We start from the raw sequence: 25,021 nt of genomic DNA, 5'->3' as shown, positions 1-25,021 counted from the left end.
TATTAGCAGTAGCTCAGGTATTGACATTAACACAGCTCTAGCACGTAAAGAAACCTATTGGATAAAAACCTTAGGTACGGTAGCCCCGAATGGGCTTAATGACCATTATGAAATGTTATGTTTTTTGTAACACATGTACAAGAGTTAAATTGTATCACTCTTTTGAATCTGTAAAGGATTTGCACTCCTCTTTTCTTCTATTGTTTCTCTTTACATTCAAGTTAATTTAATTCTTATTTCACACTAATACACTCATAACAATTTTCCGGCATATCGCATAGATACTGATATCATTAACACGGATCTTTGTATATAACGATAATCTTTGTGCACATGGCACGCTTTAAATATTTGTACATCCCATAGGAATCGATAAAGTTCATTCACCCTTGAACACCTCAAAGTATTTTGTTCAAACGGCACATTCCTCATGATTAAAGCTTTTCACTTCAAGCGCGTTGGAATCACTATGCTGTCTCTTTAAATTTGCAAAGCATTGTGGGATATGTCCACACATGATGCAAGATCGGCGTTCTGTTGCCATCAGCGGTGTTGCGGTGAACGATTACACGAGATACTAATCACTCTGGGTAGGTACCGAATTCCACACAACAGATTTTAATACTTTGTAGCTCCGGTTGAGGGCCTCGTGACTCACTAAATCATAATGGCTTTTCAGGTTTCACGAAACTCACGCTCCGAGTACCGAAGGGCACAAGCATCTCTCAAATTGAGGTGAGAGCTGATTTTTCGGCTTTTCCTTTTTAAGAACCTGACGCTTGGGTTCACAAATATTAATAGTTCCCTTATTTATTTCATATAGATCGCTTTTGTTCTGTGAGACCAGTTGGGACCCATAAATTCCTACATTCGTTGATTGTGCCTTGATCTACTGTGATTTTGGGAACATTACAAGGCAAGCCTATACTTTACGCCCTTGTATCATTTATTAGCTTACGCCGACCATATGGTGAGGCGTCCTTGTAACCTAATATTGATAATGCATGATACACACTATGGGGTGATTTTGGTATGTCTGGATTCATGAACTTACGCTCTATATTTTCTTACCTCATGAACACGATGAGCATGATTATTTTCTTATTTTCCTATTTTCACAGAACTTCTCATGAGCACTTACACAGTTCTTAGAGTGCAAATCTTATATCACTAGATGCAGTAGGCTTACTGCGTTTGTTGTGTTGTAGATTACTGTGGATTGGATCGACATTTGGAAAACATCACTTTGACAGAACTGACTCTCCCCTGAAGAAGGGTTCTTACTTCGAACCCGAAATGCATTGGGACTTCTAAAGTCAAGGATGTTGCCACATATGTATATATTTATGTACAATGTTATGTTATTCATTGAACTAAATAATGAAACATTTGCTAGATTGACACATGATTATTAGCATGTTCATAATAGTTGTAGACATGGGTTCATGTTTTATGGCTAAATGATGATTCTGATTTGATAAAACATTTTTTTCGCCTTCGAGCATTTGGATTATTGTTTTTGAAACAGAACTTGTAAAACTCACTTGAGACATTCTTGTCCAATAGCTGTGCACTCCCTGACTGTGGGTACCCCACAGCCTATTTTTGCTTTAATACTCGTTGAGAAATAATTGGGTCTTTTCTCACACACAGGTAGTAGCACGCAATCTCTTTAAAGCTAACAAAAATTTTGAAAATCGGTTCATTTAAACTTGTTACTTAGGTGTGCAGGCACAAAATTCACTTTGCATGTTCACTAGAGACCCATAACACGCCTGCACCCAATCCTCCAAAATGTCTTGGAAAGATATAGCAGACCTCACAACTAATCAACCAACTACTAAAGCATACACTTCTGATGAAGCTGATTCCATATATTCACTAACTAAAGAAGCAAGTGACTTTGGATCACCTACAGGAAATATACCACAGCAGTTACGACAATTGGAATATCTACTTAGGAAAGAGATTAACCAGCGCCTAAACGCCACTACTCTCATCGAATACCATAAGGTCAAGAGGATACCGAGAGGCCTGCGCATTGCTTTGAAACCTATGTTGTTTAAATTTAATAAGGATTTCGTGTCTCGTTGGTACACAATACTAAACAAATGTTCTTTAGATTTAATACTGCTCATCATCAAAGAAATTTCAACTGTATTAGCAGATCTATCAAATGACATCAATAAACTAAAGGATGAAATTTCGCAAAAAATGGACTCTGAAGATAGGAATAAAGTATTGGAAAACATTAACAACAATCTGGACAAACATGCTAAAGAAGTCCATGAGCGTAAGATCAGGAAATTCCGCAGGGATACGATCGATTACAAACTGGACTAGGTCTACTCGTGGGCAGAAACATATGCGCAAAAACGCTTTTTTAAACAACCAAACCCGAACTCCTCAGAAGAGAGCCTTGTTCCAGATCAAGATCTGACCGTCCAACGCCCTAAACCAACTTCAGCAGCACCACCAGCAAACATAACAGCGGATGGAAGCACTTCCACTTCAAACCTACAACCATCTTTTTTAGCGGCAGGCCAATCGTCCAAAGTACCACCAGACAAGGCACCAACACCATCAGAACCCATACCAGAAGGGGACAAAACAACAAAAAAAGCTCCCGAAACGGACAGACCGCAGAGGACCCTAAAGAAATAAGATCTCTAGTAATGAATATTTCTCAAAGAAAACTTAACCATGCAGAATTGCGAGTCCTAAATAAAGGTATATCCTTTGTCCCTACCTATTCTTCTAATGAACTTGAGACAGAAACATCTTTATTCAAATTCATGCACAAGTTACGTCTGAAATGGTTTTTCTCTACACTACCTGACACAGAGGAATTGAATCAAGAGACTAAGAAATTTCGTCCTAAAAGCAAGTTCATGTCTCCTATAACCCACAAATCTCTAGACACTTTCGAACATCTTGTGAAAAAAGACCTAAAGGGCATTAAGTAAAATCACTGCATGAGATCTAATCTGACACCCAAAGAGCGACAAATTTTGAATACTTTAAGACAAGACAAATCTATAACATTTCAACCGGCAGACAAGGGTGGTGCCCTTGTGGTTCTTGATACAGAATTTTACAACTCTAATGTGGACTCACATGTACTAGATGAAGAAACTTACATACAATTGGATAAAAACCCAACAGACGAATTAATCATTCTGTTAACTGCTATTGTATCAAAAGCAGTCGATGATGGCATCATTGACGACAATACTGGAAAATTTCTCATCAATCAGACTCCTAAACTTCCGCATATATATATGCTTCTCAAGATGCATAAAGATAGTCTCAAACCACCTTTCAGGCCCATAGTGGCTGGATGTAACTCCATACATGAAGCTATAGGACACTTTGTGGATTATCATCTTCAACCACTTGTGCAAACTTGGGATACTTATATAAAAGATACCACAGATTGTCTTGTAAAATTGGATGCTATTCAAGAAATATTTGACAATGACATTTTCCTGTGCACAATAGATGTTGTGGCGTTATATACCTCTATAGCGCACAATGAAGGCCTAGAGGCAGTGGGATGGAGGTTGCTGGCCTCTGCTATACCATCTGAACAAGCAATTTTTCTCTTGGAGCTGTTACATTTCTCCTTGTACCACAGTTATTTCATTTGGCAAAACAAATTTTATTTACAGAAGACGGGTACATCAATGAGCTTTCACGGAGCCCCCTCATACGCAAATACCTTCATGGCCTACTTCGAGCACCTTCACATTCTAACCAATCAAATTTGGAAAACTAATGCAGTTGCATTTTTTCGCTGCATTGACGATATCCTGGTTATATGGAAGGGCAATAAGACTCTGCTAGAAGACTCCATAAAAACATTGAATACGCATAACTCCAGAATTCAATTCACATATGACATTCAAGAAGAAAAGATACAATTTTTGGATATAGAAATTCAAAAAACCACGGAGGGTCTAATCACTTCAGTATACAGAAAACCTACTGATGTAAACAGTGCGTTGCACTTTACAAGTGCTCATCCGTTCTCACTGAAAAAACACCTACCAACCTCACAGTTCACGAGAATAAAAAGAATCACGTCAGATGAACAACAATGTAAGCAACAGATTGAAGATCAAAAATTGAAATATCAAGCTAGGGGTTACCCCTTGGAGATACTAACTCAAGCAGAACAAAAGACAGCGCAAAAAAGCAGGAAAGACTTACTAAAGCCCTCCATTAAAACAACATCTCAACGAGAAGTCTTTGTGCTAAAATACTCCACTCAAGCGGCGCAAATCAAAACTATAATTAGAAGTCGTTGGGAAATCATTGAAAATGAACCAGACTTTTCGCATCTTTTTACTGATCCTCCTCTGTTTGCACACACTCGGTCAAAAACTATTTAAATTGAAACGTGAAGAGCCAATAAAACCATTCAAAGGGATGAGAAAATGCCACAATTGTGGCCAATATAGTAATATGATTCTTGGTGACAAATTTATGCGCCCACATACGGGCAATCCAATAACATTGAAACACACGTCCGACTGTAACGCAGAAAAAGTAATATATGCAATCAAATGCCCTTGTGGCTTAGTTTACGTAGGAAGAACCAGCAGGAAAATAAAAACACACATCATAGAACACAAAAGTAGAATCAGAAACAAAAACACCACTTCTCCCCTGGCCTTACATTGGGGAAATACAGGACACACCATACCTCAGTTACGCTTCACAGTTCTGGAAAATATTAGCAGTAGCCCAGGTATTGACATTAACACAGCTCTAGCACGTAGCGAAACCTATTGGATAAAAACCTTAGGTACAGTAGCCCCGAATGGGCTTAATGATCATTATGAAATGTTATGTTTTTTGTAACACATGTACAAGAGTTAAATCGTATCACTCTTTTGAATCTGTAAAGGATTTGCACTCCTCTTTTCTTCTATTTTCTCTCTTTACATTCAAGTTAATTTAATTCTTATTTCACACTAATACACTCATAACAATTTTCCGGCATATCGCATAGATACTGATATCATTAACACGGATCTTTGTATATAACGATAATCTTTGTGCACATGGCACGCTTTAAATATTTGTACATCCCATAGGAATCAATAAAAGTTCATGCACCCTTGAACACCTCAAAGTATTTTGTTCAAACAGCACATTCCTCATGATTAAAGCTTTTCACTTCAAGCGCGTTCGAATCACTATGCTGTCTCTTTAAATTTGCAAAGCATTGTGGGATATGTCCACACACGATGCAAGATCGGCATTCTGTTGCCATCAGCGGTGTTGCGGTGAACGATTACACAAGATACTAATCACTCTGGGTAGGTACCGAATTCCAGGCAACAGATTTTGATACTTTGTAGCTCCGGTTGAGGGCCTTGTGACTCACTAAATCATAATGCCTTTTCAGGTTTCACGAAACTCACGCTCCGAGTACCGAAGGGCGCAAGCATCTCTCAAATTAAGGTGAGAGACGATTTTTCGGCTTTTCCTTTTTAAGAACCTAACGCTTGGGTTCACAAATATTAATAGTTCCCTTATTTATTTCATATAGATCGCTTTTGTTCTGTGAGACAAGTTGGAACCCATAAATTCCTACATTCGTTGATTGTGCCTTGATCTACTGTGATTTTGGGAACATTACAAGGCAAGCCTATACTTTACGCCCTTGTATCATTTATTAGCTTACGCCGGCCATATGGTGAGGCGTCCTTGTAACCTAATATTGATAATGCATGATACACACTATGGGGTGATTTTGGTATGTCTGGATTCATGGACTTTCGCTCTATATTTTCTTACCTCATGAACACGATGAGCATGATTATTTTCTTATTTTCCTGTTTTCACGGAACTTCTCATGAGCACTTAAACAGTTCTTAGAGTGCAAATCCTATGTCACTGGATGCCGTAGGCTTACTGCGTTTGTTGTGTTGTAGATTACTGTGGATTGGATCAACATTTGGAAAACATCACTTTGACAGAACTGACACCCCCCCTGAAGAAGGGTTCTTACTTCGAACCCGAAATGCATTGGGACTTCTAAAGTCAAGGATGTTGCCACATATGTATATATTTAGGTACAATGTTATGTTATTCATTGAACTAAATAATGAAACATTTGCTAGATTGACACATGATTATTAGCATGTTCATAATAGTTGCAGACATGGGTTCATGTTTTATGGCTAAATGATGATTCTGATTTGATAAAACATTTTTTTCGCCTTCGAGCATTTGGATTATTGTTTTTGAAACAGAACTTGTAAAACTCACTTGAGACATTCTTGTCCAATAGCTGTGCACTCCCTGACTGTGGGTACCTCACAGCCTATTTTTGCTTTAATACTCGTTGAGAAATAATTGGGTCTTTTCTCACACACAGGTAGTAGCACGCAATCTCTTTAAAGCTAACAAAAATTTTGAAAACCGCTTCATTTAAACTTGTTACTTAGGTGTGCAGGCACACAATTCACTTTGCTGCTGGGGCAAGGTCACCAAGGACCAACTGACTACCACCCTCGCCCTGAGACCACCCGCCGACCCCACCGACCCAGACACCGCTGTGACCAACCTCAAACAATGGATCAACAACTGCGCCAACACCCTCGCCCCTCTCAACACCTCCACAACCAACCACACCACCAAGAATGCCGCCTGGTTCACCAAAGTCCTCCGGATCTCCAAGTGCACCTGTCGGAAGCTGGAGAAGACATGGCTCCACGACCGAACACCAGACAGCCACACAGCCCACAAGAGCGCCACCCGCAGACACCACCAACTCATCAGAACCGCCAAGAGGACCGCCTTCAAGGACCGCCTAGACAACAACGCACACAACACCAAAGAGCTCTTCAGCATCGTCAAAGAACTCTCCAACCCCAGCTCCAACACCAACGACATCCCACCATCACAAGACCTGTGCGACTCCCTGGCCACCTTCTTTCACCGCAAGATCGCCGACATCCATGACAGCTTCAACACCACCACCCCCGCACCAGCCATCGAGTCCACCACCCCTGCGACCACCACCCGCACCAGCCGCCTGACCGCCTGGTCCCACGTCAGCGACGAAGACACCGTGAACACCATGAACTCCATCCACTTTGGATCCCCACCCGACCCCTGCCCTCACCATGTCTTCAACAAAGCCAGCACAATCATCGCACCCCACCTCCGGAAAACAATCAACAGTTCCTTCGAGACAGCAACCTTCCCGGAAAGCTGGAAGCACGCCGAGATCAACGCCCTTCTGAAGAAGCCCAAGGCGGACCCCAAGGACCTCAAGAACTTCCGGCCCATCTCCCTGCTCCCGTTCCCGGCAAAAGTGACAGAGAAGATCGTCAACAAACAGCTAACCCGCTACCTCGAAAACAACAACATCCTGGACCCCTCCGAATCTGGTTTTCGCAGCAACCACAGCACTGAGACCGCCCTCATCACCGCCACCGACGACATCAGGATCCTGATGGACAAGGGAGAAACAGCCGCCCTCATCCTCCTGAAGCGATCATCAGCCTTTGACACAGTCTGCCACTGAACCCTATCAGCACGCCTCCATGATGCCGGAATTCAAGAGAAGGGCCTGGCCTGGACAACATCCTTCCTCTCCGGCAGAACCCAGAGCGTCCGCCCCCACCCTTCCGCTCAAGAGATCATCTGCGGCGTCCCACAGGGATCCTCCCTCAGCCCGACGCTGTTCAATATCTACATGGCACCGCTCGCCCATGTCGCACGACAACATAACCTCAACATCATCTCCTATGCCGACGACACCCAGCTGATCATATCCCTCACCGAAGACCCCCACATCGCCAAAGCCAACCTCCACAGAGGAATGAAGGCCGTAGCCGACTGGATGAAGGACAGCAGACTGAAGCTGAATTCAGACAAGACGGAGGTCCTCATTCTCGGACCCACCCCATCAGCCTGGGACGACTCTTGAGGGCCCACATCACTAGGCTCAGCCCCGGAACCCACAGACCACTCACGCAACCTGGGGGTCATCCTCGACTCCACCCTCTCCATGACCAGGCAAGTCAACGCCGTCTCCGCGTCCTGCTTCAACACCCTCCGAGTGCCCCGCAGGATCTTCAAATGGATCCCCCCGACACGAGAAAAACTGTCACCCAGGCCCTCGTCACCAGCAGACTCAACTATGGAAACGCCCTCTACTCAGGAACAACAACCAAGCTTCTTAAACGATTACAACGAATCCAGAACGCCTCGGCACGACTGATCCTCGACTTCCCCGGACGCAGCCACATCACACCCTACCTGAGAGGCCTGCAGTGGCTCCCCGTCAACAAGAGGATCACCTTCAAACTCCTCATCCACACACACAAAGCACTACACAACACCGGCCCTACATACCTCAACAACCGACTCAGCTTTCACACCCCCACCCGAAGCCTCCGCTCAGCCAACCTCGCCCTCGCCTCAGTTCCTCGTATCTGGAAAGCCACTGCCGACGGAAGATCCTTCTCCTACCTCGCCGCCAAGACCTGGAACGCTCTCCCTACCTGCCTACGACAGACTCAGGACCTGCTGGCCTTCAGAAGACTTCTCAAGACCTGGCTCTTCGATCAGTAGCGGCCCCCCTCCCCCCCAGTGCCTTGAGACCCTCACGGGTATGTAGCGCGCTTTAGAAATGCAGTGATTGAGTGATTGATTGAGTGCTTGCAGAAGAAATAAAACAAGCCATGTAACAACAGAAGTAAAAGGTCCAGTCTACATGGGAGGTTACAAATGGGTAAAAAGGCGGGACTCAGGAGTGACTAACAAGCCAAATAACGAATCAGAAGCCAGCATTTACAAAGGACAATGACACAAGCCAATAAAAAATATGGGAGGAGAGTGGGCAGAGATATTCTTCACGTGAGGCTCTATTATAGAGGAAGCCCCTCAACAACCTGCCCCAGCCTGCGGCACGCTCTGGCTGATTTCCCGCCGCAGCAAAGGAAATTCGTTAGCATCCAAATTGGTTAAAACACGGCACACCGTATCCCCAGGGGAGAGGGGCCGGCCGGATCAGCCTCTTGTTCGCTCTGAAATCGAATTTATAATGAAGACACAAGCAAGCTTTCTAATTTCAGTGTCAGGTTCCATTAGGGTGACGTGAGACGGACGTGTCAGCCAGTACACTTTCTTGCACTGTGTTTTGGGAGGTCAATTAGCGGTTGCGTCAGGACGCCACCTGGGCGCTGCTAACCATCTGATGGATGTGTTCATGGGAAAGCTGGGAGAGTATGTGGCCTAACAGCCAGAGCTGCTGACTTTGGAGGTGGGGAACCAGTTTCAGTCTCTGTGTCAGCTCAATATCCTGTGATTCTGGGCAAATCACTTCATCTCCCTGTGCCTACCAAAAAACAAATATGTCCTTGTGTAATGTAACTGATGCTCATGCAATGCGCTCCAATACCTTCGGGTCGAGTTTGCGCTATATAAAAACTGCAGTAATTGGCTGGGAGCAGGGCGCATGATCCGTGGCTTTCTCCACCAAACATAGAGTTGTTTTGAACTTTGCTGATGAGTTTATACTATGGAGCTGTGCAGCCTTGTTCACTTAAGTGGTTATATGAGCAGCCGCATAATTTCACACTTAAGGATAAACTCTTACTGTCTTGAGCATAAGTGGTGCGCACAAAAAAGTCCAGACCCAGTGCAAGGATGACTTATGAAGTCTATAATGTGCCACTAATGCCATTACCTTAATGCTGTAATGGTATTTACTTTTTCTTGACTGTTTGCTTACCTCAATGCTGTATTGTGCTATATTCTTTGGTCGACTGTTGCGACCCACACAATCCTAAATTTCTTCGTGTAACATGTGAAGCACTCTGTTACCTTCGGATACAGCTAGCGCTATATAAAACTCAAAACTAAATAAATACATATTCAAACCCCAGGCAAAAGACATTGATCGGTGCTTACCTTCCCCTAGAAAGAGGGTCATATTTAACGCCTATAGGGGCAGTTTGGCACCCCATTATGGGGAGATCCTCTACAGCCCTACCAAGTTTCCGAGGTGCATGAGCGAGGTGCCACTCCAGTGCAGTTTCTTTTTCTTTGAATTCTGAGACTTATACACTTGTTTATGCCATTATAAAACAGGACTTCAAGCCCCAGAATTCAAGGCAATAAAACTGGAATGGATCAGCAAATCACGCATGGACCTGGTGGCTGTCTTATGTCACATTAATAATGTAGCGCTGGCTTTGGTAAAGTACACACTGTCCCATCATTAATATTAATGAGACTGTATACCTCATTGCATATGTTAGATAATACAGTCATGGAGGCCTGCAGCGGTCAGGAGATGTCCGTCTTAGCATTCGCTTTCAGTGTGACCACACAAATGCCTACAAAACAACATAAGTAGAGCCATAGGTTTGCTGTCTGCACCCGCCGTTTCCAGCACCTTTCACACTCACAGTGGAAGCTGTCCACAAAGGAACAACTTCCATGCTGTGACTGGATCACTGACATATTATCGAAAGACACATTATCGAGATACAAAAATATCGACACAAAAATATCTAAATCAAAAATATCGAAGTTATATCTACATAATGGTAAGTACAAAAATATCGAAAAAATAATATCGTTGTACAATAATATCGAAATAAAAAATGTCGTTTTTTTAAATGTATTAATAATAATGTAAAAATAATGTAAAAATACATATAATTTTACAAATATTAACGCATGTTTTTACAACGCAGATACTTTTACAACGCATACCATTACAACATAAGTATTGGTAAGTATATAATAATTTTTTATGTAAATTAATTAAAATAAATATAATATAATTTTATTTAATTTAATTTAATTAATTTAATTTAATTAATTTAATTTAAATTTAATTTACCTTTAATTTTTACACTGTACCCCTGTACCCCAAAAACCCAAAACTGACCCTGAACCCTAAAAATACCCCTTTACCCAAAAACTAAAAACTGACCCTGAACCCTAAAAATACCCCTTTACCCAAAAACAAAAAACTGACCCTGTGCCCTAAAAATGCGCCTTTACCAAAAAACTAAAAACTGACCCTGAACCCTAAAAATACCCCTTTACCCAAAAACTAAAAACTGACCCTGAACCCTAAAAATACCCCTTTACCCAAAAACCCAAAAACTAAAAACTGACCCTGTGCCCTAAAAATACCCCTTTACCCAAAAACTAAAAACTGACCCTGAACCCTAAAAATACCCCTTTACCCAAAAACTAAAAACTGACCCTGAACCCTAAAAATACCCCTTTACCCAAAAACCCAAAACTGACCCTGAACCCTAAAAATACCCCTTTACCCAAAAACTAAAAACTGACCCTGAACCCTAAAAATACCCTTTACCCAAAAACTAAAAACTGACCCTGAACCCTAAAAATACCCCTTTACCCAAAAATAAATCTAATTAATGTAATTAACTAATTAACATTAATTAATTACCAATTAATTTTTAATTAACAATAACAATAAATTATATATCTTAGCACATTAAATCTAATTAATTTAATTAACCAATTAATATTAATTAATTACCAATTAATTATTAATTAACAATAACACAAAATTAAATATATTACCACATTAAATCTAATTAATGTAATTAACTAATTAGTTTCAATTAATTACAAATTAATTATTAATTAAAAAATATTTAAAAATATATATTAATTATTTAATTATTATTAAATTACTTCCCACCCTATTCCCCTATAAACCCACAACCCGCTCTAATACTAAAACGCAAAATGTTAACATAATTACTAATTTTCAAACATACATTTCTAAACATATTTAGCAAACATATAAACAGCATAATAAAATACATAACACTAAACAACAAAATTTCGATATTACTAACATACATACCTTAAACTCGATATTCTGTCTGTCGATATTATGGCACATCGATATACTATGAGCTTTTATGGGATGGGACTACATCTAGCCCCAAGGAACCAATCGCACAGCATGCTGTGCGATTGGTTCCTTGGGGCTAGATGTAGTCCCATCCCATAAAAGCTCATTGTAACTGATGGCAGTGGGGCAGGCCTAGACCTCTCTGCACGCAAATGGAACTAAGGAAAGACAAATGTGGGACAATTAAAGAAACATGATAAAGAGGTGTGCATCCCTTCACCAATTGAAAAAACATCGATATACTATACCATCGATATTAAAACATCGATATTATTGTATATCGATATTTTGTTTTCGATATTTTGTCTGACTACTGCTGTGACTTTGTTAATGCTTAGCAAGCACCGGAAGGGATCAAATCCACTAGGGCATTTCTTGTCAATTGCAATTATATGGTCATACCAGGCTCCTGGCCCGTTTCCTTACGACTTTTTAAGGGTTTATCATTCACGCAATCCAATTTGCTATATTTACTGGAAACATTATAGTTGCGAAGTCTGCTGTGATGTATTTACTAATACATAGTGTTTTTTGTGAGTCTGCAGTGCACCATGGTCTGGCCCTCAAGTTTGGATGCTGGAAACTTAGGCCCATCGCGACTTATCCAGTGAGTTTTAGACATCCTAAAAACTTGTTTCTGAAGAATCCTTTGCGCGGATCACATTTTGACTTTTATGAACCTTTTAAATAGGAGGTCCTAAAGTCACCAATCTCAATAGCGCCTAATTCACCACCGAAGGATGGAATGACGAGACTGCCCTAGCGGGGATCGAACTTCTGGTCAATATATCTGAGAGGGACACGTTTATAACTCATGAGACAACTTACTTCAATGAGGAACCATTAAACTAGCTAGTACGTATGCTAGTACGCCTCTTATTTACAGCAGTTAGAAACGGCAGACGGATGTCATGTGGCTCTACACCTACTTCTACCTGGGTGATTAACTAGAGCCCTCTCCCAGTCATTTGCCCAGGGGCTTATACCATCCTAACAAGTGTGATTTACATAGCGCTTACACCCTTTCCATTAGTGTAACTCAAAGGTGCTAATAGCACTCAATGTTCCGGTGCTTAATTTACTGACCTCTGAAGGATTGATGCTTGTGACGGCTCAGCTTAGGCCAGGGCTTTAAGTGGAATGAAAAAACAGGGGTCTTTCAAAGGGGCGTGGCTAATGAAATAAGGATGTGGCTTAAAAACATGTACTCTAAAAATCTGTACTTAGCATAGTGTGCGGCCTGTCTGGTATTTTGCTGTTTTTGTCTTTGCAACCAAGTAATATCATACCTACAAGTCAGGACGGGACAATGGTTGTTAGTTGCATAAGATAAATAAGCAGCAACTATGGCTGGTTTTATATAATATTGAAAAAGCTTCCACTTAAAGCCTCAGTGACACAGGGACAAAGTGGCCGCTCCTGAGTTTCAAGCAGTGGTCGAAGTGGGAAAAAAAAGTAGGGGAACTGTGGGTGGAGAATCAGGGGGCGGGAATAACCGAAGATTGAATCAGTGAGCGGAGTCAGGGGTGTGGCTAGAAATAGCAAAACATGCCAATTTTTAGTACGTTTAGCATTTCACTGACCAGTTACAGCTTATAACGTTATTTAATTCAAACAATGGATAAACATGTTTATTTGAGGTTTAATTTAGGAAAAAGCAATCACTCATAGGGAATACAGGTTTATGTAAAGCGTGCGAAATATAAGCAGGAACAACATGTTACCTTAATGCTTTTACTCTCATTGTTCAGAAATCCATGATTATTTTTTGTCTCAAACATTGAGGTCATGAATATAGGGCTCCTCCTGTACACATGTGTTAAGCAGGGCTCAGAAGAGAAAGGGACTCTTCAGGAGAATCTAGACTCACGGAAACCCACAAAGGCTCCTTCACATTCATGTCAGCCAAGTAGCAGCTCAATCATAATATAGCAAAAAGAATAACTAGTGGACAGAATGCAGAACAATGTCATACATTCACCCCAGTACAGAGATCTGGGCCTAAATCCATTGTTTCTTTGCTCGCCATTCCAGTCTGGCCCCAGCCATATGGAAATCAGTCTTGATCCTACGCCCAATGGGAACAGTCCAGCCGAACTGCCAGGCTGGAAACAAGCATCCTGGGACCGGTTTTGGGCTTTCAGCCCTCATCAGCCAAGATAGCTCGATTCCAGTGACATGGAGAGCACGGGATCCACGTCTGGGAATACCCGTCCCACTCTAGGTGACAAAAGCAAATAGAACAACTGATGGACAGAATTCAGAACAATGTCATACATTCACCCCAGTACAAAGATCTGGGCCTAAATCCATCGTTTTTTTCACACCATGCCATTCCAGTTTGGACCCAGCCACATGCAAATCAGTCTTGATCCTGCACCCAATGTGAACAGTCCAGCCCGAACTGCCAGGCCATATGTATTCAAGTGTCCTTTCATTCGGGAAGTGAACACAAAGCAGTACCCACTGAACTATGCACATAAAATATTGCTCTTTGATATGCATGGTACATGTTTTTTGCAGCAGGCATATTAACCCTCTGCGCTACCTTAGATGAGTAAAACAACCACTAGACAAAACATGCTCCCATCTCTCTCCAGCAGGTACATTGATCACCAAAGTTATCTTGGCACTTGTATTGTTAACCGAAACCTGCTGAATATACGAAGAACTTTGCAGTGTTTTTAAAACTCCTGCACTTGTACAAAACCGGCCCCCCCAAACTAAACTAGCCCCCTACCCTTCCAGTCACCCTGGGACATGCCTGCTCCTGCCCTTTCACTGCTCCTGTCCAGTCAGTACTCCTGCTCATGCTCGATCAACACTCCTGCTTCGTCAATTCCCCGGCCACCTCCCTTCTCCTGCCCCGTCACTTCTCCTGGCGCTTCACTTCTCCTGCCCATCACTTCTCCTGCCCTGTTCACTGCTCCTGCCCCGTTCACTGCTCCTGTCCGTTCACCGCTCCTGCCCGGTTACCGCTCTTGCTCATGCCTAATGACCGCCCCAGCCCCATCACTTATCTGCTTTGTCACTTCTCCTGCCCCGTCACCTCTCCTGCCACATCACCTCTCCTGTCCCATCACCTCTCCTGCCCTGTCACGTCACCTGCCCGTCACTTCTCCTGCCCGGTCACTTCTCCTGCCCAGTCACATCTCCTGCCTGGTCACCTCTCCTGCCCTGTCATGTCACCTGCCCGTCATAATGTCACGTGTCCATCACGTCACCTGCCGGTCACTTCTCCTGCCCGGTCACTTCTCCTGCCCGTCACTTCTCCTGCCCAGTCACTTCTCCTGTCCTGTCACTTTTCCTGCACCGTCACTTCTGCCCCGTTCACTGCTCCTGCCCCATTCACTGCTCCTGCCCCGTTCACTGCTCCTGCCCCGTTCACTGTTGCTGCCCCGTTCACTGCTCCTGCCCCATTCACTGCTCCTGCCCCATTCACTGCTCCTGTCCCATTCACTGCTCCTGCCCCATTCACTGCTCCTGCCCGGTTACCACTCCTGCTCATGCCTAATCACTGCTCCTGCCCCATTACTTCTCCTGCCCTGTCACCTCTTCTGCCCATCACCTCTCTTGCCCATCACATCACCTGCCTGTCATGTCACCTGCCCATCACTTCTTGGGCCCGGTCACCTCTCCTGTCCTGTTGCCTCTCCTTCCCCATCACCTCTCCTGCCCCATCACTTCTCCTGCCCCGTCACTGCTCCTGCCCTGTTCATCGCTCCTGTCCTTTCACCGTTCCTGTCCTTTCACCGCTCCCGCCCGGTTACCGCTCCTGCGCCGTCACCTCTCCTGCCCCGTCACCTCTCCTGCCCCGGCATCTCTCCTGCCCCGTCACCTCTCCTGCCCCGTCACCTCTCCTGCCCCGTCACCTCTCCTGTCCCGTCGCTTCTCCTGCTCCATAGCTTCTCCTGCTCCGTCACTTCTCCTGCCCAGCCACCTCTCTGCCCAGTCACCTCTCCTGCCCAGTCACCTCTCTGCCCAGTCACCTCTCCTAACTAGTCACCTCTCCTGCCCAGTCACCTCTCCTTTCCTGTTGCCTCTCCTGCCCCGTCATTGCTCCTGGCCTGTCACTTTTCCTGCCTCGTCACATTTTCTGTTCCGTCACTTTTCCTTCCCCATCACCGCTCCTGCCAGTTCACTGCTCCTGCCCGTTCACTGCTCCTGCCCGGTCAGCACTCCATCCCGATCACTGCTACAGCCCCATCACTTCACCTGTCCCATCACTTCTCCTGTCCCATCACTTCTCCTGCCCCGTTCACTTCTTTTATCCGTTCACTGCCCCTATCCGTTCGCTGCTCCTGCCCGGTTATCGCTCCTGCCCATGCCTAATCACCGCTCCTGCCCCTTCACTTCTCCTGCCCCATCTCTTGTCCTGCCCCGTCACCTCTCCTTTCCTGTCACCTCTCCTGCCCTGTCCCGTTTCCTGCCCTGTCACCTCTCCTGCCCTGTCACTTCTCCTGCCCTGTCACTTCTTCTGTCCCGTCACTTCTCCTGCCCCGTCACTACTCCTGCCCTGTCACTCCTGCCCTGTTCACTGCTCCTGCCCTGTTCACTGCTCCTGCCCCGTTCATTGCTCCTTTCCGTTCACTGCTCCTGCCCGGTTACCGCTCCTGCCCATGCCTAATCACCGCGCCTGCCCCTTAACTTCTCCTGCCCCATCACTTCTCCTGCCCTGTCACCTCTCCTTTACCGTCACCTCTCCTTTCCCATCACCTCTCCTTTCCCGTCATCTCTCCTTTCCCGTCACCTCTCCTTTCCCGTCACCTCTCCTTTCCTGTCACCTCTCCTGCCCGTTACTTCTCCTGCCCGTCACTTCTCCTGCTCCGGTCACCTCTCCTGCCCTATTACTTCTCCTTTCCTGTTGCCTCTTCTGTCCCGTCACTGCTCTGCACAGTATCTACTGAAAGGTATATCAGGGATGCTTCCCCTTTGCTTTTCTATCATCCCGCCACTCCAGGCTGTTTCTGCAATAATTCTATGTTTTTGTGTAGTACAAGTAGGCTTTCTTCTTTTCAAAGTGCCCAAGAACCTCACGCTTTTGTGATTGTGTAACAGGTGCCAAAAGATGCCAACCATTGGCAAGAGGTCTCTGCCCGGAGTCAAAGAGTGAACAGGAATTACAACCTCCTGCCACTCATTCCTGCTGTTGCAGAAATTATGCTTTCCTGGACAGCCACGGAGGGCAAAAGGGGGTCCTGTAGCTCTACCACCACAATTTTCAGGTTCACAAGTCTTGTAGTGACTAACAGAAGCAAATGCTCGCTTCGCTGCTGGATCTTCTTGGGGGAATCACAAAGGTGCCAAGTAATTGTGGGAAAAACATACCTTGCTAAACAAGAGTGGAAGTAGCCACATATTCTCCCATTGGTACTCATTAAATATGGTTACAGTCATGAAATTTATAGAGTGCACTTTCACCCGAAGGTATCATGGTGCTAATACTCCGGGGAGAGCAGACATTATGTGTCAGAGCCAAACACTTTACTGAATAGACAAGTTTTAAGTGAGCACGGCTGGCGCATTGTCATTCGAAAGGGGCTAATCGGCCTCAATCGGAAGGACAATGGGCCAGCCCTAGGTCTGTGAGAGCTCAGGGAAGGGCTGCTGCAGCCTCTGGAGCTCAACAGAGAAGTGCGAGCAGCCCCTGGAATCTAATGGAAAAAAAGTTATCGTTTTTAAGGAGGACTATTCTTGCCGTCCCGGGCATTCTTTTTTGAGAGTAAGAAGTAGGGGAACGGACTGGAATCATTTTTAGAAGTAGGGGCACGCCGTGCCCTTCCGTCCCCGCCCACTTCTACCACTGGTTTCAAGAAGAGAAGGGAAATCCAGAGAGAAAATGACTCTCTGTAAAGGATTTCCCTTCCCCCTAAAACCCGCACCTGGCATGACGTCATGCCGTAACTGCTCTACTACTGAGAAGTGAGCAGTGTGAGCTTGTGTACATCCATGTGCCTGCTGTCACTGCAGTCTGGAAAATAAGAGACTGCCTGTGCCAGGGCACAAAATAGAGCCAGATAGAGACCCGTTTTGAGGCCCCCTTTAAAAAACTGCCAGTGCTCCGACCCGGCCCACTCCATGATGCTGCAGTCAAATAATCTGACTATAGCCACGTTTTTATTGAAATGCGAAAGCTGAAATTAAGAACCAGGTCTTAGGGTCTTAAGACCAGCAGCCCAGCAGTCATTAGACCGCATCTCTTCCATTACTTCAAGTGCAGAAGTGGGGCCAAAGTAGCAGGCACAAAAAAAACAACGAAATGCAATGCTACCAGCATCGGTCCATGCAGGTAAGAGCACTGGGGCAGTGGGGCCGGGGATTTTTGACTGACAATGACAAGGTAAAACTCATTATTTATTTAATTTCCCTTGTGGTCGTCTATTGAATCCCCCCCATCCCGGACCCACCGCTCTCACCTGCACGGGCCACTGTTGAATGCCACCAAAAGGTTGTTGTACCAGATGACTCAGTATCATGGGGAACACCATGCTCCATGCTCGAGCTATCCTTTAAAACTATAAACATACCACTTCACACCAATGTATGTTAATGGTTGTCAACCAAGAATACAACTCCTAGCGTACAAAATACTCAAATGAAAGCTCAGGACGTTGTTGTTCCAGGTCAAGTAGAGCCAGGAGGTGCCCCAAAAGCTCCCACCTCAGACATCTTCCCTATACACAAAGGTATTTCCATGTGCTGCTGAATGTCTACTCCTTATGTGGTTCTTGGGCCTGGGCAGACTACTTCATGTTTACTGTTCCAGCAGCTTCAAAACTCAGCAGAACTTGTAAAATCAGGGAATAGGCATGAGCTGTAAGTGTTATGAAGTGGCTATTGATAACAAGACAGAGTTATAAAATATCGAATAATAAATGTAGTCATTTTGGACTCCTCTGCAAAAGTGAGAAGAAGGTTGTTGTGCTTCTGCCAGTTCACACAGTCGCTGTGAAATAAGTAAACACATTTACATATTTACCATCCCAAACCACCAACACCAGGGCTGGACTGGGAACAGCAACGATCCCTGGCAATTGCTGCCCGGCCAACCCTGGGAGCAGGATACTAGCGAAACACAATGCTCCTGCTTTTGTTACAGGGGGCCTATACTGCAGAACTGCCATCCCCCACAGGCACAAAACCGGCCCCCACAGACACAAAGCCAGTTAGTCCCGCCATAACCACAAGCAACATTGTTGAGAAAAACATTGCCATTTTCAGTGACAACAAAGGGTGAAAGGGTGAAAATGAGCTTTATCCTGCTGGAACACGCAGTCTCTCAGATGCACAAGTTTCTAAAGTAGCCGTACAAAAGTCAGCTCCACCCTCTCCCAAACAAAGAAAAAGCAAACATGTTTTTCTGTTCGTTTGTTGCTGATACCCAGTGGCAGGCACAAGTGAAATTACGAACAAATATTGTCCGTTATATTATCCATAATGGACAACTGACATTTGCCCCAAATAAAGCACGGTCAGTAAAAAGGATGCATCTCAAAACCACACATGTATTTTTTCCACATCCCTTTAAAATGTGGTACAGACCCCGAATGCGTCTTTCCAATGCATTGCATTACCAGGGCCGGACTGGTCGCTGGTGGGCCAGAAGGGTGGGGGTCGGTTTTGTTACAGGTGGCCAGTTTTGCAGCAGTGCTGCAATATCCGCCGCCAGTAACAAAAGCGGTAGCTGGAGTGGTGCTTCCCACTTGTACTCCCCCCCGCCCCTTGGGGGTCGGTCAAGCTGATTGCCAGGGTTGGGTTCAGCTCCCTGTCCATTACCCCCTACATTACCCCACAAGTCGCTACAGCAACTTGCCTTAGTGAAAGCATTGGAATTGGAACAGTAAAAATTTACTATTCCAATTTCAGTCTGTGCAACAGTAGGGAAAGTGTTGGACTTAAAAGTCCACCATTAATCCAACAATGCTTCCCTTAAGGCAAGTCGTTGTAGCGACTTGCTGGGAAATTAAGGCATTGTAAAGACGTGTTTGTGGTTTGAACCACATTATAAAGGCGTAGTGTAGTTCAAAAATGGACTGGTCGATTGAAAATAAATGACTCAGAACTGTATGTATCGGGGAACAGATTGTGTTCCTGCATGAAGCCCTCACCCAACAACCTAGTTGGTGGCATGCTTCATCATCGGGCCCACCGAGTGTGTTCCGGGTGTGCTTCAACGCCTGTGTTACAGCGGAGCTGGTGAATTACTGAGAGTGCTGTGATGGTGAAGTGATACGTGAACAGGTTAAAAGCTATCTAGGGGTTCCAGTGCCCAAGGGGGCTATCTTCAATATCCAGGCCTCTGGTAGCATTAACAAGGCTGCAGATATAGGTGGAGTGGTGATTATGAACTCCTGCATCCAGTGGTCGGTCTACATGTTTCAGCAAGGCCTTTTATTAAACTTGCTTTCCTCAGGACCAATAAAATGTGATTGCTGTACTAATGGTGAATACGTGGTTGTAAATTGTGTTGCAAGCACTAAGGTGCCATACGTGTTGGAGGGGGGATTCCCTCTCCAAGCATAACTGTACACACAACATGAATGACAAACAGAACATACAGAAAATTGTTTTTTGCAAATTTTCCACATAAACAGCGAAATGATATCGTTTTTGGTGACACTCGGTGTCACTGGGTGGGCCCGATGATGAAGCATGCCACCAAATGGGTTGGTGGGTGAGGGCTTCATGAAGGAACACAATCTGTTCCCCGATGCATACAGTTCATTATTTTCAATAGACCACTCCATTTTTCACATACACATACATATAATCTCCCTGAGGATACGGACTGTCTATCCAGTCCTCTCTCTCTCCTTGATCAATTGATAGTGTAGTTCAAGTCATGGAGTAAAGGCTGTTTCCCCGTGGGGAATGAAGGACAGGTGGCCACCCTACACAGGTGGTCTCCCTACACATAGATAATCATTTCCTGTTTACATGCATCTTAAATGCCTATTTATTCCCCGTGTGAGGTGCAATCAGAAATTTGCTGGTGTTAGGAAGTGGAATCTGCACTTAGTACCATGGGGCCACATGTTTTGTTTCGCCTGTGTTGACTAAGTATACGTTAAGTAACATGTATTTGTATGATATCGCAGATGTCAAGAAGACTTTAAATTTGTATTATGTTTACCTTGAAATGATAGAAAGCTGGTTGCTAATTGTGTGAATCTGCTGCACAACACTTGACAGCTCAGCTGAACACCTCTTGTCTACGCAGTTCTTAGCAATTACTTGAGCAAATTTGGCAAAAGTTTGTCCGCTGGAGGCAATCTGCCTTGTGGAGGCAATGAGTTGGTCTTTGGTCTACATCAAAAAGACATTACATGAGAAAAGAAGGGTCAGTTCGTTCTATTCAGTACATATTTTGTATGTTGATAAACACATTACTGTGGCATGAAACAAACAATCTTAAAGCACAGTATGCGAAAAATAAAAGAATCTTAATTTTACAGCTGTATTAATTAATCCTATTAGTTCCTGTGTAATTCTGTAGCTTCTGCATTGGCAACCACTCTTAGAACTTGTCGACTCCTCACTAGCTATCTAAGTGGTCAACTGGCCAAGCTTTCCATCAGAAATAGATTGTATATCTACCCATTGAAATAAAGAGGACTCTGGTGTAGATTGAGCTCTTAACATCTATGAGCAGCTTCATGGAAATCCATTGAAGGAACCAAGCATGATATAATTTACAATTGGATTACGTTGGGGCAAGAATGTCATCTGTAAGGTATACTGACAAGCAGCCTTACCTGCATAACTCAACTGCCTGTGAAACTGATTGTTCGACTTGGCCCTTTTTGCAGGGTCATCGCTAAACTTTTTGCCTTTCTCCTAGCCTTTTTTCTGACATCGTGTTGGTGGTTTTAGGACTCTGGGCACTTTAGCACTGCTGTTCACTGTAAAGTGTGTGTGCTCTCTGTGTTAACTATGGTTTGGCCTATTTAATTTACCTGTCGGTCCCTTGTAAAGTGGTATCCCATATACCCAGGGCTGGTAACTTAAATGCTACTGGTGGGCTTGCAGCGCTAATTGCGCCACCCACCAAAGTAGCCTGTCAAACCTTTCTCAGGCCTCTGCCATTGCAGGGCTTGTGAGCGCAGTGTTACTGCCCCTGTGACGTGGCACCTAAAGTGTGTGCCATGTCTGTGCCCCCCCTTTTACTACATGTCAGTCACCCCTAAGGTAGGCCCTAGCTAGCCCTATTGGCAGGGTGCATTGTAGGTAAAAGACAGGACATGTACCTTAAGTGTGTGACATGTCCTGGTAGTGACAAACAGCCATTTTGATTTCTCACTACTGTGGGGCTGCCCTCCCATAGGAATGCATTGGGGATTCCCTGATAAGTGGTTCAGTGGTAATTCCTGATATAAGAGGAGCAGCATGGTCAAGTTTGGTATGCTTGAAATAGTAATAAGAAATGCTACACAATGGTGTGCGCAGATTATTTATTATTTTAGAAATTCCACTTTTAGATGTTGGCATTTCTGTGTGCTATGTGTCTGCCTGCCTGATGTGAATTGCATGTCTGGCTTTTGAGCGACAAGGGCTGGTGAGGTGTGTGTGGCTCCAGGAGGGGCAGGGTGAGTCAGTGCTAGGCTGAAAGGGACATCTGCATTTGGAGTAGTGGGAGGAGAAGTCCCTGAATAGGATTGTGCCTGCCCTAGTGAATACTGGCTTAGCCCCCCTTTGGTGTGTCTGATGATGAACCCCCACCTAACAATGAAGAAGAGCAGCCCTGTCAACAGAGTGCTCCAAATCCCCCCTGAACCAGTTGCATCTGGTTCCCCCAAGCCCTGTGCTTGTGCAGACAAAGGGAAATGGAGTATAAGTTTAGGGGCTGTGACCCCATGATTATGAGCTTGTTCCTGTGCTGGGGGCTGCTGCTGCTGGGCTCCAGGAGGAACCGCCACAAGGGACAGCCTCCCTGCCGGAGGGCCCAGTGAGCTGGCCTGCCTGAGACCAGCCTTATGCCCCTAAAAACTTTGCTGCTGGAGCTGGGGCTCCTAGCACCTCGTGAGCGATCTAATTTCTAAATTGCCAGGAGAGAGGAGCTGGCGATTGCAGCTTGCTGTGCAGCAAGAAGGATTTTAGAGGGAATCCCCGGTGTAGGGATTCCCCCGTGCTGATTGTGGAGCGGGAGCCCACCCCGCATTACTGTGGTCCCAAGGTGCAGCGGGGACCTGCCCCGCCTTGTGGGTATTTTTAGCGACAGAGCAGGAGCCCACCCCGCCATGCCGGTGCCGCTGGTTTGTGCCTCATTAAATTGAAATGGTGAATGGTGACTATTGTGTCTATGGTATTGTTTGTCCCGGCAATCTCCTATATGTAGGATGTACGATTTTCCCAATCAAAAAAAAAAATCTTGGAACATCAAAGAGTTATAAGGAATGGTGATTTAAGCCAATCAACTGCTAGACATTGAGCAAAATATAACAATAAGAATTCTAATAATCTTTCTTTTTTTGTTGTTGACAGAATTGCTCCACCCCGAGTGGGGGAGACAGAGAGAGACAACTGAGGATCTTGGACTCCAATTATATGTGCCTTCTCAGCAGCAAATTCCCCTTTGGCCTTAAAAAGGATAAAGAACATTTTGTCCACTTCGGATGAGTACCAGTTCTTCTCTACCCACGTTTCCCTTTGTCCTTTCTCTTGATTTGAATATTACTTCCACTGTGATTATTGCTTCTCTGTATATACGGTTCCTTGGTGAAGAACTCCATCAAACCTCAGTATCACCGGGTTCAAACATTCACGGGCAGTAATATACATACTGCTGGAAGTATCTGAAAAAGTAGAACAAAATGGTAACCCAATACTGTAAGGCACGGAAGAACGTAATTAGAATGGTTCCTCCTGTGCTGCCTCACTGGGGGCTCCAGCCGAAGCTACCGCACCTTTATAAAAATTCCCTGTTCACTCATGCACGCTGTCCCCACACACATCCCGCAATTTTTATTTTACATTTAGTTTTCATTTGAGAGTTACTAGGGTATGTGGAGACATAGAGGAGAATGTTGTAGATTTGAATATTGAGAGCTTAGAAATGATGAATACAGCTGCTATTAATTAAGTGTATAACCCACACTGTTGTATTTGGCAGGTACCAGATCATTCTTTTAAATATTGAAAACACAACACATAGCAGAGGACATAGAGCACACTTGCCCGGAGTTCATGTCTGTAGGTACCCGCATGGGAATGCTTATGATGTTTGCCCCATCTAGTAGACTTTTCTTTTGAATTTCTATGTTTGAATATTCGATAATGATCAAATATGATCATATAAACTTGTGCCTATTTAATATTGCGTTTGAGACTGGTTCCACACTTGTGCAGAATCTGAAATGGGATCATATGCAAGGCTACAGTAGGATTAGAAGTAAGATGTAATTGAATGCAGAAAATGAATTTATATTCTGGTGTAAACGTACACATTTTTGCGAAGATGATTTTCCATACAAGGATATTGATATTGTTATGCTGATCTTCTAAATTTAATATTATGCTTATGATTTATTTTATTGCAAAAGATGTGTCAGACTAACCCATAAGGGCATATTTGACTGAAGGTATCTCAACATGGAGGAAGTCTGTTTTCAATGCCCATGCCCTATTTGGAAATGTTGTCTGTCTTTTCTGTTTACCATTAGCTGGAAGCTGGAGGTCAAGGACTTCATCCGCACTACACATAACTATGGTGTAGGAAGCACCCTCCACAGTGTCAGGGACAGGGGGTGAGAGGAGAACCGACTCGGGGAAGGTGTCAAGACCACTAGTCCTCGGCAGGTCTTCAAACCAATTCTCTGTAATAGGATTGGCCAATCACAAGCATAGTAATCATTATCAGAATCCATGCCAAGCAGGGAATCCAGGGTGTGCTGTGGGAGAGGGCATGGATCTGAAGAGTGGGAGCATAGCCTTGCAGAATTCTTCAATGTGCTCAGGAGTGACAGACGGCCTCAGAAACTCATATTTTGCCCAGAACAAGTTGCAGGAGTGACCCCAAAGTTGAACGATTTCAAGAGAGGGAATGAGATCTATGGTGCCAAACCCACACCTTCTAAGAAGAATGTG

At 44.4% G+C, this 25,021-nt stretch overlaps 1 protein-coding gene across 1 annotated transcript in view; it reads right to left on the bottom strand.

Moving 5' to 3' along the window:
• LOC144762684 (uncharacterized) overlaps positions 1-25,021 on the bottom strand; it is a 955,001-nt gene that overhangs the window by 144,540 nt on the left and 785,440 nt on the right. The window contains exon 7 of the mRNA XM_078647927.1: positions 21,072-21,244. Within this exon, the coding sequence (XP_078504053.1) occupies positions 21,072-21,244 (173 nt within the window). The remainder of the gene's footprint in view (positions 1-21,071; positions 21,245-25,021) is intronic.

Source organism: Lissotriton helveticus, chromosome 6 (genome assembly GCF_964261635.1).
Source record: "Lissotriton helveticus chromosome 6, aLisHel1.1, whole genome shotgun sequence".
Taxonomy (NCBI): Eukaryota; Metazoa; Chordata; class Amphibia; order Caudata; family Salamandridae; genus Lissotriton; species Lissotriton helveticus.
This window is presented reverse-complemented; position numbering and strand designations above follow the sequence as displayed.